The 13843-nt window shown below is 38.6% G+C and overlaps 1 protein-coding gene across 2 annotated transcripts in view; it reads right to left on the reverse strand.

The window, feature by feature from the left end:
* The window catches only part of LOC105493490 (RAB3 GTPase activating non-catalytic protein subunit 2), a 121273-nt gene that overhangs the window by 4298 nt on the left and 103132 nt on the right, over window positions 1-13843 (reverse strand). For both annotated transcript variants that reach the window (XM_071080927.1, XM_071080928.1), the window contains exons 25-31: window positions 13040-13213; window positions 12831-12937; window positions 10265-10331; window positions 8096-8166; window positions 5252-5287; window positions 3653-3727; window positions 3126-3344 (exon numbers count right to left, since the gene is read on the reverse strand). In XM_071080927.1, the coding sequence (XP_070937028.1) occupies window positions 3126-3344; window positions 3653-3727; window positions 5252-5287; window positions 8096-8166; window positions 10265-10331; window positions 12831-12937; window positions 13040-13213 (749 nt within the window). The remainder of the gene's footprint in view (window positions 1-3125; window positions 3345-3652; window positions 3728-5251; window positions 5288-8095; window positions 8167-10264; window positions 10332-12830; window positions 12938-13039; window positions 13214-13843) is intronic.

Below are 13843 nucleotides of genomic sequence, written 5' to 3' on the forward strand. Positions count from 1 at the left end.
TCTCCTTGAACAGTAAGATTTTAGAATTCTTCATTTAATTTTTATAACAAGTATCTAGTATGGAGTAGACAGCCTTTAAGATGATCCCCAGTGATCCCATCCTCCTGGTATTCATGTTTCCTATAGTCTCCTTCCCTTGCATGTAGGCTGGTGACTTGCTGCTAGCAAACAGAAGTAGGTAGAGGTGATAGCATGTTACTTCCAAGACCACGTTCCAAAGGCTGCTTCTGCCTTGAGGCACTCATATTCACTCTCACTTGTTCTGCAGGAAGCCAGGTTCCATGTTGTGAGCTGCTGTATGGACAGGCACATGTGGCATAAATGAATCTTGCCAACAATTGTGCTTGGAAGTGAATCACCCTTTCCCCATCCCAGCTGAGCTCTCAGATGCAGCATCTTAACTACAGCTTCATGAGAGACTAAGCCAGAGGCACCTAGATAAGGAGAACACAGATTACTGACCCACAGCAACTGTGAGATAATAAATGTTTGGTATTTTCAGCCAAGCTTTGGGATGATTTGCTCTGCAGTAATAGCTAAGTAATACATATATGTACCCTGAATCTTTTTTTTTTTTTTTTTTGAGACAGCGTCTCACTCTGTTGCCTAGGCTGGAATGCTCACTGCAGCCTTCACCTTCCTGGTTCAAGCGATTCTGACCTCAGCCTCCCAAGTAGCTGGGACTACAGGCATGTACTATCAAGCCCAGGCTAATTTTTTTGTATTTTTAGTAGAGACGGGTTTCAGCATGTTGGCGAGGCAGGTCTCAAACTCCTGACCTCAGGTGATCTGCCCGCCTTGGCCTCCCAAAGTGCTGGGATGACAGGCATGAGCCACTGCGCCCAACCTCTGAGTCCTTTTAAAAACACATGTTGAATTGTTTAAAAACACCTTATTTAAAAGAACAGATGTGTGTCTAAAGAGTAAAAACGGAATATCAGGAAACAGGATTTCAGAAGTTCCTTGGAAGGAAATGTAATACAGAGCAAAGAGCACTGGCCTTTGAGTTGAAAGACCTGGGTCTAGTCTGAGGCTCACCACTTCCAACCAGGTTGTCTTGGGTAACTGACCCCCAATCTTGGGTTACTGTTTCTTCTTCTGCATGCAGGTCATCCTAGCAAGGATACATCCTGCAAGCACATCTTCCAATGTGCCTTCCATACCTGATCATCTGTGATTCTAGGTCATCTATTGTGACTGCCAAGCAGATTAAAGCTACTCATCCTTTAGTGATAAGAAAAACCAGACTTACAGGGCAACCCATGGCATTTTGGGCATCACTGATAGAAGTATTTAAAGATTTAGCACACATTCACAATCTGTTACTCGATAGTTCCCACCTGGTGGTCCTAGCTATAAGCATCTATAATAGTACCAGTATTTACTACATTCCAGACACTACGTACTTCATGTTGAATACAAGGAACCCTCACAACAACCATGAGGTTGGCGCTGGAGTCACTGCTACTTTCTGAATGAGAAAACTGAGAGTAAGAAAATCTAAATAATTCTAGTTAGCAAATGGTAGCACTGGCATTGTTTCACTAGCCACTCAACCGTACTAGCTCTCTGCAGATGAGTGTCACCCAGCTGTCTCAGGTAGTCTTGGCATGACATGGGTGGAAACTAAACATTACTGTGCTCGTCCAATTCTGGGTATGTTCTGGTTTCACAAAGACCTTTTCTGAGGGGAATACTGAGCTGGGCACTTTATTTTGGTATTTCTTTCTCTGTTTTAACCTTTAAGTACTCTTATCCTTTATAATCTCAAAGATATACTAACTTTTTTTTTTTCAAAATCTATACTTTTTTTTTTTTTTGAGACAGAGTCTCACTCTGTGGCCCAGGCTGAAGTGCAGTGGTGTGATCTCGGCTCACTGCAACCTCTGCCTCCCAGGTTCAAGTGATTATCCTGCCTCAGCCTCCCAAGTAGCTGGGATTACAGGCATGCGCCACCATGCCTGGCTAGTTTTTGTATTTTTACTAGTGACAGGGTTTCACCATGTAGGCCAGGCTGGTCTCAAACTCCTGACCTTAAGTGGTCCGCCCACCTTGGCCTCCCAAAGTGCTGGGATTACAGGCATGAGCCACCGCGCCTGTCCGGGAGTCTCTTATTTGAGGGTGAAATAATAAACCCATTTTCCCACAAGCGTAAGCTGTGTTCTCTAACCCAGCTTCTATCAGTAAAAAGCTAAGTAATAAAGTTGACATTTTTATCTCCAACAGTTTGTGTCCTGTCTCTCAAAATTTGACAGCTGCATGGGGAAGGAAAGGATTTTACTATCTACTGCACTAAACTGTGCAAGTTACAATATAATATGTAAAAACATATTCTACTCACAAGTTTGGACTCGATCCTGCAGAGGAGCCAATAAAATCTTAGGTATAGAACTAACACAATTAAACCTGTCTCCTAGGAAGACAGCTCTTGCAGCATGGGACGGGAGAGAGAGAAACTGGAGGCAGGTGATTAGGAAAGGGCTGTTTTAATAGCCAAGGGAAAGATGATGGTGCCTGAACTAGGGGTATAGTCATAGAGAGAAATGGACAGGTATGATCTATGGAAGAATTTGTAAGAATGAATTTACAATGAAGAAAATTGGCTTGAAGTAAGGAATTGGTGAGATAACTTCAAAGTTTCTAGTTTTTGCCAGGGCAAAAATGATGACATCATTAATAAAATAACCAAGCCAGGGAATTCAGAAGGAACAGCAAATTTAAGTTAGGGGCAGGATGGGGGTATAGGTTTGCAGGTATATTTTAGATATGAGGTGTTTGAAGCCCTCTAAGACACTCAAAGAGAGAAGTTCAATTGAAATGCATGCCTCCAACTCTAGGGATTGGTCAGGCCTAGAGATATACAAGAGGAAGAAAATGAGTCTGTCCAGGAATAATATGGAGAACGAGAAGAGCAGACAGCTGAGAGGGCAAAACTCCCCAAGGGGAGCAGTACAGAAGGTAAATAAAAAGAACGGAATCAAGCAGGGAATGAGGGAGTTGGAACCTCACACCACCAAATGACACAAGTCACAAAAGTACTGGACAGCTTCTATTAAATATGAAAATCCATGTGTCTGCTAAGCCTGCAACTCCAAAATAGCTCTGAAATCCTTTGAGGTACTTACCTTACTGTCAAAAAGTGACAGTGGCTTCACGGTCTTCAGAGAAAACCTCATGACTGCATACAAGATGGAGCACAGGATGGAGTGGTGCTCCACCAGTGGGTAGTGGATGTGCTTCTGTTCAAGGGCCAGTTCCACTATGGAGATGGGTCCTTCCACGGAGAGCCACGCATCCTCAGTATCCAGCACAGGCACCTGTATTTCATCCCTGCTAACATCTGCCTAAGGGTTTTAAGAATGGAGGACTGTGTTTAGTAATGGAAAAATAATAGCTTACAAATATCCTAATGAGTTTATTAGCAGCAAAGTGCAAACTCATATTGCACAGTGTCCCAAATTGTAATAAACACAAAGTCTAATTTCAAGAAGGATTTAATAAGAAAATATCACTACCTTTTGGGCTTAAGTCAAAATTTAGAAATGAGGGAATGAAAAACAACCTCATTAAAATAGTCATTTATTAAATGCAATGGTTTGCAGAATATTTAATATCTTAGGAGCAGTTCAGAATGAAAATACACCTCTTTTACCTCCATTAAGATCTGAAGAAGATCCAAACAGGAGCCAAGGAAAGATGTCATTGCTGTGTCACTCATTCCCACATCCTGTTTTTAAAAAAGGAACATAATTAGGCCCTGCAGGAAAACTGCTATAGTTACTATCAGCAAAACAAGAACGAGGATACAATACGCCCGTTCGGCTGACTTTCCACACTGAATAGACGGCAAGAATTTGAAAGTCAAGGCATCAGCATATTTAAGTTCCTTCTTTTATTTACTGTCAACCAATTTTAAAGTCAAGCTTTACAAAGTGGTACAAATACTGACTTTTAAAACAAGTAGTGTTCTTTGTGTACTGTAAAGACACAGTCTCATCAGTTACTATAGATGGTGGCACTTCTGAGCTCACTGTTCAGCTTGCTAAGGCATCTGGTAGCCAAATAATTGTGGTAGACAGAAGATGCACAAATGAGAATCTAACCTGAAGAGTTCCAAGAAAACAGCCTGATCTGCTTTCAGAGTGTCTTTTAGAGACTAAACCCAACCCTCTGAGCAAAACTAGAATCCTCAAGCTTGAGAACTAAATAACAGATTCATGCTGTGAGCAACAGATGACTCTCAATGACTCCTTTAAAGGGCCTGTCCAAGGGACCACTGCATTTGTGTATAATCTCTTTTTCTGAGACGGAGTTTCACTTCTGTTGCCCAGACTGGAGTACGGTGGCACGATCTCGGCTCACTGCAACCTCCACCTCCTGGTTCAAGCAATTATCCTGCCTCAGCCTCCCGAGTAGCTGGGATTACAGGCGTCCACCACCACACCTGGCTAGTTTTTGTATTTTCAGTAGAGACAGGGTTTCACCTTGTTGGTCAGGCTGGTCTCAAACTCCTGACCTCAGGTGATCCACCAGCCTCGCCTTTCCAAAATGCTAGGATTACAGGCGTGAGCCACCGCGCCTGGCCGTATACTCTTTTTAAAAGCAGCAATCTATAATTTCCTCACATCCCCAAAGCAAATAATTCAGTATTTCTGGTATATGCACACGCGCGCGTGCACGCACGCACGCACACACACACACACAAACTCTAGTCATACAACCATTCTCAACAACACACCAGAAAAAGTCTTCAACAATGGCAGCTAGTACTATTAATTTCTCAGGTCAAATACAAGTCCCGTATCCATGGATTAGAGTAGTAGTTAAGACTAATGTTGTATTTGTATACTTATGTTATTTTATATATATATATATATATGTAGATCAAATTAACTACTTCATATGAACTTGCTTCAATTTGATGTTGGATGCCTCCATTATAAATGTTGAATCGGAATTACAGCAAAAATATGCAGCAATGGTAGCATGTTATCCTGTTCGCAGTCCAAACCTGAACACATCTTATAAAAACCTAGTTTAATATGCTATCTAACAATCTGGAAAAGTAAATTAAAATTGGCCATAGTTCATGACCAGTTTCCTTAATGCAGTATTCTCTTTTCATTTTTCTTATCTCCTCCTGATACGTCATCACAATGGTAAAAGGCAAAGTTCACCCCTACAGTTAATAAAGTACTACATAAAGTGTGGAATTAACAACTATAATTCTAGTTATGGGAGATTCACTTACCCTTCGGCATAACCTATCCTTTGGTGATTTTCCAACCTAAAATAAAATGACAAAATGTTGTAACATTTAATAATTTACAAAGACATCACTATGGCACAAATAATAAAAAGTAACCAAAATTAAAAACTATAAATGCAGCTATAAATATATGTGGCAGCTTCATTAATTAGCTGTTGATTCTACCAACAGGAGATGCAATTAAATTTGTGGTAAAACTTAATCTCACACTGGGTTCAAGAATAATCCTTTTCAAATATAAATTACATATTTCTGAACTATTAAATAGGTAAAAACTTTAAAAATCTGGCCCTCACTTTGCATAGTCAAATAACTGTGTTGCCTAAAAACCCAGAGCCTAGGCCGGGTGTGGTGGCTCACGCCTGTAATCCCAGCACTTGGGAGGCCAAGGTGAACTGATCATCTGAGGTCAGGAGTTTGAGACTAGCCTGGCCAACATGGTGAAACCCCATCTCTACTAAAAATATAAAAATTAGCTGGGCGTAATGGCGTACACCTGTAGTCCTAGCTACTCGGGAGGCTGAGGCAGGGGAATCACTTGAACCCAGGAGGTGGAGGTTGTAGTGAGCCAAGATCATGCCACTGCACTCCAGCCTGGGCATCAGAGTGAGACTCCATCCCACTCCCACCAAAGAAAAACTGGAAAAAATCCAAAACAAACGAACAAACAAACAAAAAAACAACCCAGAGCCTAATTCAAGGCTACTAATCAAGAACACCTAAGAATTCAGCTTGTTGATAAAGACACAATTGTTCGAAATAGAAAGAAAGGAAAAACACTCTACAGCAGATGGGAGTTATATTCCCAGCTCAGAAAAATTTCCTTAAGCAATAAGTACTTATTACGATTCTACTGTATTTCTCTACAGTGTAATAAGTGGGAGGTAAAAGTTCTGCCCTCAGAAATACTACTTGATAAGAGAGGAAACTCACAGGAGACAGTGGAAAAAAACATCGCCTCACTACCACTTGCTGGGATTACTACGACAGCCTCGGAACAACCAAGCTCAGCCAACCCCAACCCCAAGATATTTTGTCCGTTGCCAGAATCATCTTTTTAAACACAAATTTGAATATATAATTCCTCTGCTTAAAACTGCCTCAGTGTCTTCAGTATAAAATAATAGCTACCGTCTAGTGAGCCCTTACCACATGTGCCAGACGCTGTGCTAAGCTTACACATACTACTAGAAAATCCAAATCCACAGCCTGCACAGGAAATTCTTCAATTTTAGCTTTTCTTTTCTTCTAATATAGCCTATGTTCCAGCCATACTAAGCTACTTACAGTTCTCTGAATCCAACAAGTTGCCTTGTATCTCCAGGACTGCTGGGATACACTTTCTTCTCACCTACTTTTTACTGGTTCATATATAGCCATCCACCAAAATTTAAGTCAGAAGTCTTCCCCTTGTTTTGCTATTTATTTCCTCCTCTTCTGAGCTCCTATTGTCTGTTTACCTGGTGTTCAAACTGTGAGCTCTTTGAGGGCCAGGACCGTAACTTCCATTGGTTCAACCACAGAACCTAGCATAGTCTTGGCACATGAGAGATAACACATTATAATAAAGACTTATCCAATCACAAATTTCCTATTTCCTGGTTTAGGACTATTTTCACCCCAATCAAAGTAGTGAAGATCAAATGTGATTGTGGATGTGAGAATGCTGTGAAACTACAAATTGTAACACACACATAAATTACATTTTATTGTTATTCTCTCAAAAGACGAGGGGGTAAGAGGTGAAGCTGAACAGGTGAACAACATCATAAAGGCCAAAAGATGCAAGTTCCAAGAAAGAAGTTAAGCAGTCAAGGAAGATGAGCACAGAGGAAAGAAGGGTTAGATTTAACTAGAAAAATGTTAGCAATAACATCAAAGAGAGCAATTTCAAGGGGAGCAGTGGTCTAAAGTTGGGTCTTGGCTGTGGTGCTATTCATGATGCAGGAATGACTGTGACTATACATTTAAAAGAATATGTTATCTTTACAGTGGTAATTCTCTTAGCATCCACTCATCTGATGCCACACTAATCTACATTGTTGAGTGGCCTGTAAAACATACGAACTAGTGCCCCTGGCCACTCAGCTGGAGACTAGGCTGGTATTCTCGGCATGCTAGCAGCTTCTGCTCCCACTAGTTGAGTTCTATGCTTACTTGTTATGCTTGTTCCCAAAGCTACTCATGCTAGTTGTACATGTCACTGTAATTATGTAATTTAATTCAATAACTGATGAAATATGAATGAGAAAAAAGGGGCAGCTATTTACATGAATGCTATGTTGAATGCTTTGCAAAGATTTATGGAGGAGAATAACTCCTAGGCCTTTTGGATTTGATACAGAGGGAGCAACTACAAAAATTATAGAAATCTAAAAGTTTGGACTCAGATTACATAGCAACTTTAAAAAAATAAGATCTAGCCATGATAGGCAATACATTATGGGTGAGGTTTATGCAAGAAAACCAAAGGAGAATTGCAATCAACTCCATTCAAAGAAAATATCTTGGCCTTATATCAAAGATTGGCAAGTGTAAATTTGTACATTTTAATTTAAAATAAAATGCAAATCCTTGCTTGAATCAACTACCAGTCCTAATCTCTTTAGTTAAGAGGCTTTTATGTTAGTCTCTTTATGAGGATTTAGAGCTCTTCTTCATGTCATTAAAATGCCAGTACTGGGCATTACATTTAACTGAGTATGAGTAAAATCTAATTATCAAATTAAAAAATAGTCTAACAAAGCTTAATGTGAGCAATCTTTCTAATATTAGTCAATTAAGAGAACCAAATAAATAAGAAGTCAATACATGAAACTACCTTACCTTATCCATTAAGTATGTAGCAGCAGAAAATCTTTTAACTAAGAACGTATTCCACATCATCAGTGCAATGCCTAGATAGCAAGCAGAAGTAGTAAACAGAATGCTTATATATTCTCACTTTTATTACACATAACAAATTACTGTCTTTCTTAAGCTTATTAAACTATATGGACTACTTTTATTCCATTTTTTATATCTTATGTAATATTTATAAAGTTCTTGAAATCTTTAACTTCATTTAAAATCTGATTTAATAAGAATCAGAACGGGGCTGTGTAAGAGTATGTCTAAATTGCCACTAAGCATGAAGAAAAGAGTTACATCATTAGTTATGAGAGAAATACAATGTCACAGTGAGACAGCATTGCCTAACCACCAAAAAGGCTAAAAACAATGTTGAAATTATAATAACAAGTATTAGGATATGGAACCAATGGAACACTCATGCATTACTGCTGGTACAATAACTTAGTAAAACCACAGGGAAAACTGCTGGGGGCTAGCTACTGAAGCTAAACATGTGTCTACTCTATCACCCAACAATTCTGCTGGGTATATACACTAGAGGAATGAATACAGAACGTGTATGTATGAGATTGTTGGGAACAGTTTTATTCCCAACAGCCAAACACTAGAAACAATCCCAATGTCTGCCAATTGATTTTTTTCATCTATAACTACAAACTAAAGTAATATATAAAAAAGTATTAAAAGCAAAATAATAATAATAATAATAAAACAGTCTGGGCAACATGGTCAGAACCCATCTCTATGAAAAAATGTTTAACAAATTCAGCATGGTGGCACATGGCTATAGTCCCACTCGGAGGCTGAGGTGATAGGACAGCTTGAGCTCAGGAGTTCAAGACTATTGTGAGCTATGACTGCGCCACTATACTCCAGCTGGGGTAACAAAGCAAGACCCTGTCACTACTCACTGAGCTGTGGCATTAAAATTAAATTTCTGAAACAGCTGTCAAATAGGCAGTGTAAACATGGCATTTCTCATGCTGTTATTACTATCCTTGTAGCTGAGTCCATCTATGAGTAGGGCCCCTCACAGGCTTTGAGAAGCCAGGAACCTTACTCAGTGGGTAAAGATACAAATAGGTAAAGGCCTGACTTGAAGAAATACTAGTCTGAAGTCAGTAACTTAATTTTATCAGTAAGGATAGAATAATCTAAACATGATGTTTTCCAAATCAGTCAAGGTAAATATATATATATATATTTTGGATGAAGGTAAGATCTAAGAGAAGAATAAGTAATTTTCAAGTTCTCTTCAAGTAAAATGGGACATTTTACAATTTCTGCAACTGGATTTCATATCACCTGCAAGAATGTGATAGAGGTGAAAAATACATAGCTTCTCCAGAATTTATCACAGAGACATAAGTTGATATCTCCTCTTACTCAGCCTAACACCAAGTCTCATCACTTACTAAGGTTACTAACTAGCTTAGTGCTGATATCCTCAATTCCCTTAATGAAACCCATCTATCTATTAAATGGAATCTGTTTATAAGTTCAATATTTTTTCAAGGAGACATCAGTAGTTGCCAAGGTCTGGCAGCTAATGGAGAATTTTCACATCCATTGTAAGAAGCAAAAGATAGTTGCTACAGTCTAATCTTATTAGGCTTTTGGCTATCAAGATTTTTTATTAAGAATTACAGTCCTGAGAAATCCATCCCTCTTTCCTTCACGATCTGTGAAGGGTGTAATGAAGGCAGCTGTTCTGCCTCTATCATTGATTTCCTCTTTCCTTGGAAGGCTAGATGCAGAACAGCTGTCTTAATTACACCCAGGAATAGTAGTCAGCTTGGGGAACAGAAGTGGTGATTACTACCAGTTGTTTTGCCCTTTTATAAATAGCACTTTTCCAAGTAGTTAAAATGGCCAGTACTATTTATTTTATTTTATTTTTTAAGAGACAGGGTCTTACTCTGTCACCCAGGCTGGATGCAGTGGTGTGATCACAGCTCACTGCAGCCTTGAACTACTGGGCTCAAGAGACCCTTGCACCTCAGCCAATACACAGTAATACGTTAGGTTGCAGGATAATCAAATAAAAATTTAACAGGTTGTGAATCTTTAAATTCACATCCTGTTAAATCAGGAAGCCTCTTTTAGACCAACCAGTGATGTTTCTAACATCTGTTTACTTACCATTTTGAACATGTGCATTAAAAATGTGCTTCAAGTGTTCTATTGACCTAACAAAAAAACGTGCTTCCTTACATACAGGGAGAAAAAAAAGAGAAAGAAAAAGAGGTATCATTTAATAGGTTTTACCATTATCAATGGAGACTTCTTACATACATTTCTGCATAAAGCTACCTAAGAATGTTGCAATAATAACATGAAATTATTGGGTAAGAAATAACTTTTGATAACTTAAACTGTCCCTCTTCAACTCACATTACCTATTACAGTGATTAATTCCTAGAAGCTCCTTGGTCATATGGGCTAACATCTGGATTCAAATTTGCTGTGGTTTGAATATCATAGCAATATTCTCTCCAATAAACACTTGAATTTCATATAGATGTAAAAACAATAAGCTTACTTTTGTAGATACAATTCATTCATTCATCATTCAACAAATATTTATTGAGTATCTAGTATGCACCAAGCCCTATTTGAAGCATGATGGATTCCATAATGAACAAAACAGACCCAAAGTCTTGCCTTCATTGAGTTTAAATTCTAGTGAGGAACCTACATAATAAACATAAGTAAATATATTATATTTAGTATGTTAATGGTAAGTGCCAAGGAGAAAACAATTAAAGCAGGAAGGAAATATGAAATATCAGATGGGATGTTTGAAATTCAACTCTTTCTAATCAACGAAGTTTACATATTAAAACTTAAATACAGAATGCAACACTGATTAAATCATTCAGATCTCTGCTAAATAATTTTGTAGCTTGTACATCATCATCAAACATATCATCATTGCCAATACATATTGTGTTGAAATTTCTCCGAAGGTAATATTATTGTTTTGAGCCTTATAAAATTATGTGTGTCAAATGGTGGAGCTGAGACTGTGGTTGGATGGGACAAGATGAATATTTAATGGTAAAAACAAACTAGTAAAACAACAACTTCTTTTAAATGTAAGCAACACTAATGATACTGATAACACTAGTCAAAATGTTAGGCACTATGCATTCATTTTCTCAAAATATGCAATAACCTTTTGAGATAACTACTATTACAGCCTTCATTTTAGGAGAACGTTGAAACAAAGAGTTCAGAAACTGTGTGCTATGATGATTATAAGCTCTATGTAGCAGCCATGGGGCTTGACATCAGCTTTGTCTATGCCCCCTCTGCAAGCTGCTTTTGGTTTATAAACAAATGCTACAAAGCAGAATTTTCTTCTTAAATGCCACTTTTTTAGACTTGAATTTGAAATTAATTCATTCAGATTTTAGAAATTATTATGTTCTCATCCTAGACATAACATTCCTTTTTAATAAAATGGAAAAGTAACACAGTTAAGTAGAGAGCCTATATATGATCGCCATTCAGGTTGTAGTCAACTGAAGAGGGTGATTTGAAGGGCATTAAGAGGATCCTCTGTCCTAAAATCATTTTTTGGTCAAGGTTTAATTGATCAAAGACTATTCCTTTATTTAAATCACTTACTTTCATAATGTCTTCCTTTAATATATGTGATTACAGTTTTTTGGAGGAAGGAAGAGTATCGTTTCCATTAATCTATTAGCATGAATTAGTTCATCTGTGAGAGTTCTCTACAATAGTACAACCTCACATAAGGATGATAAAGGTAAGAATTTTGATTTGAGAGGAATAATTTACCAGGGCACTGACTAGGGAAGTCTAAGTGAAGGACTGATTGGCAAAGAGGAATATTTACAATATGTTTTTAGATCTTATTTGATCATGGCACCTTCATTTTAAAAAGGAGGGAGAAGGAGGTAGAAAATAACAGGCCAGAGATTCAGTGGCTCTCTTGAGCCAGAAGCTTGTCAGCAATTCAGCTGGGATCCAAATCTCTGCCTTCTGCCTCCAGGCTTGGGGCCTCCCCCCATGCTGCTTCTAGACTGTGAATGCCCTGGTAGAAACAGTGGCTACCAAAAGCAATAGAAAATGACGCCTGAGCAGAGAGCTGAGAGGGCAGCAAGGCTAACCCTGGACTAGAGTCAACCCTGGGCACAATCTGCCTCTTTGTTCTTCTGATGCAAACAGAAGTAACAGATAAATACATATGTGAACAATCAGACACTAGGTTAATCTCAGGACCTTCACTCTTGACTTTTATCATGATGACTATAATATTAAGAATATTCTGTTAGGTTGATGCCATTTCATGCAGGAATTCAGAAGGAAATAAACAATATACTTGTCACAACCTAACTAGGGAGTAGGGCAAAGGACACTGGTTTTAGATAAAGAGAACCCTACGTTTAAATCCTGACACTTACTTAGCTGTGTGTCTGCAGGGAAGAAACTTAACTTCTCTGAGCCCTAGTATTTTCTTCTTTAGAGCGGGGATAATGACAGTATCTATACTTCACAGGTTTACTGGGAGGATTATAAGAGGAAATATGTGAAAAAGGTCTACTCTAGTTAGCACAGAGGCATTACAATGGGGAAAAAGCCAGTGTTTATCATAAGCTATTTAATTAGACAGTCCCCACATATGAATAGCATGAACACAGAAGCAGAAATAACATGAAAGAGGCAACGAGTATCTCACCTCTGGATCTTTATTCCACTGAACAACATACTCCCAGCAGCAATGTGCGTGCAACACATCGAGCTCAAGGCTACAAGGAAATTGCTCATAGGCTAAATGCAGTAAGTCTGGAAGTCAGAAGAAAGCAGTGATATTATTTTTTTCCTTAATGAACACTCGGCCACATCTTTCCTCTCTGGATTTCATGTTTCTCATTATTGGTGTATCACCTGGTATGGCTCCTAAGTCCATCTCCACCTCTGATACCTCAAGGAAACCTCTGTTAACACCTTCTTTGGGTTCATCTGGGTTTTCTGCATCTCTTTCTTCATTAGCCAGTTTTAATACTTCAGGGCTGAAGTCCTGTTTAAATATCCACTTGGCTACACTGTCTGCAATGCCACCTATAGTTTGGAGACAAGGAAGAAAATAAAAATTTACAACACACACGGCAGTGTTTGCCAATGGGAGCCAATTTCCTTACAAAGAAATCTAAGCAACACATTTATTTCTGAGCCTGAAGGTGACCCGAAAAAGCCCTGAGATTTACAGCAGTGTTCCTACCTACCACGCAACTTGTGAGGGCAACAAGCGGGATATTTACGATGTCAGGGCATCCTTATACTCTCAGAAAATGTTAGATAAATATAAATGCACAAGCATATGTCTGTATACCATTTGCTTTCTATGTTCAAAAATTTAAAATACACTTTACAGGAGACAAAAAAATTAATATATCCTTAAAACACTTTTACTTCAATTATAAGTGAAAACAGATTGGTTAGAATGACACTTGTCTAGGCTCCTAAGACCAATATAATATTACTTTTTTTTTCTTTTTTTTTGAGATGGAGTCATGCTTTGTTGCCTAGGCTATAGTGTAGTGGTTCGATCTCGGCTCACTGCAACCTCCGCTTCCCAGGTTCAAGCGTTTCTCCTGCCTCAGCCTCCCAAGCAGCTGGGATTACAGGCACATGCCACCACGCCCAGGTAATTTTTTTGTATTTTTAGTAGAGATGGGGTTTTGCCATGTT

Source organism: Macaca nemestrina, chromosome 1 (genome assembly GCF_043159975.1).
Source record: "Macaca nemestrina isolate mMacNem1 chromosome 1, mMacNem.hap1, whole genome shotgun sequence".
In the NCBI taxonomy this organism is placed as follows: domain Eukaryota; kingdom Metazoa; phylum Chordata; class Mammalia; order Primates; family Cercopithecidae; genus Macaca; species Macaca nemestrina.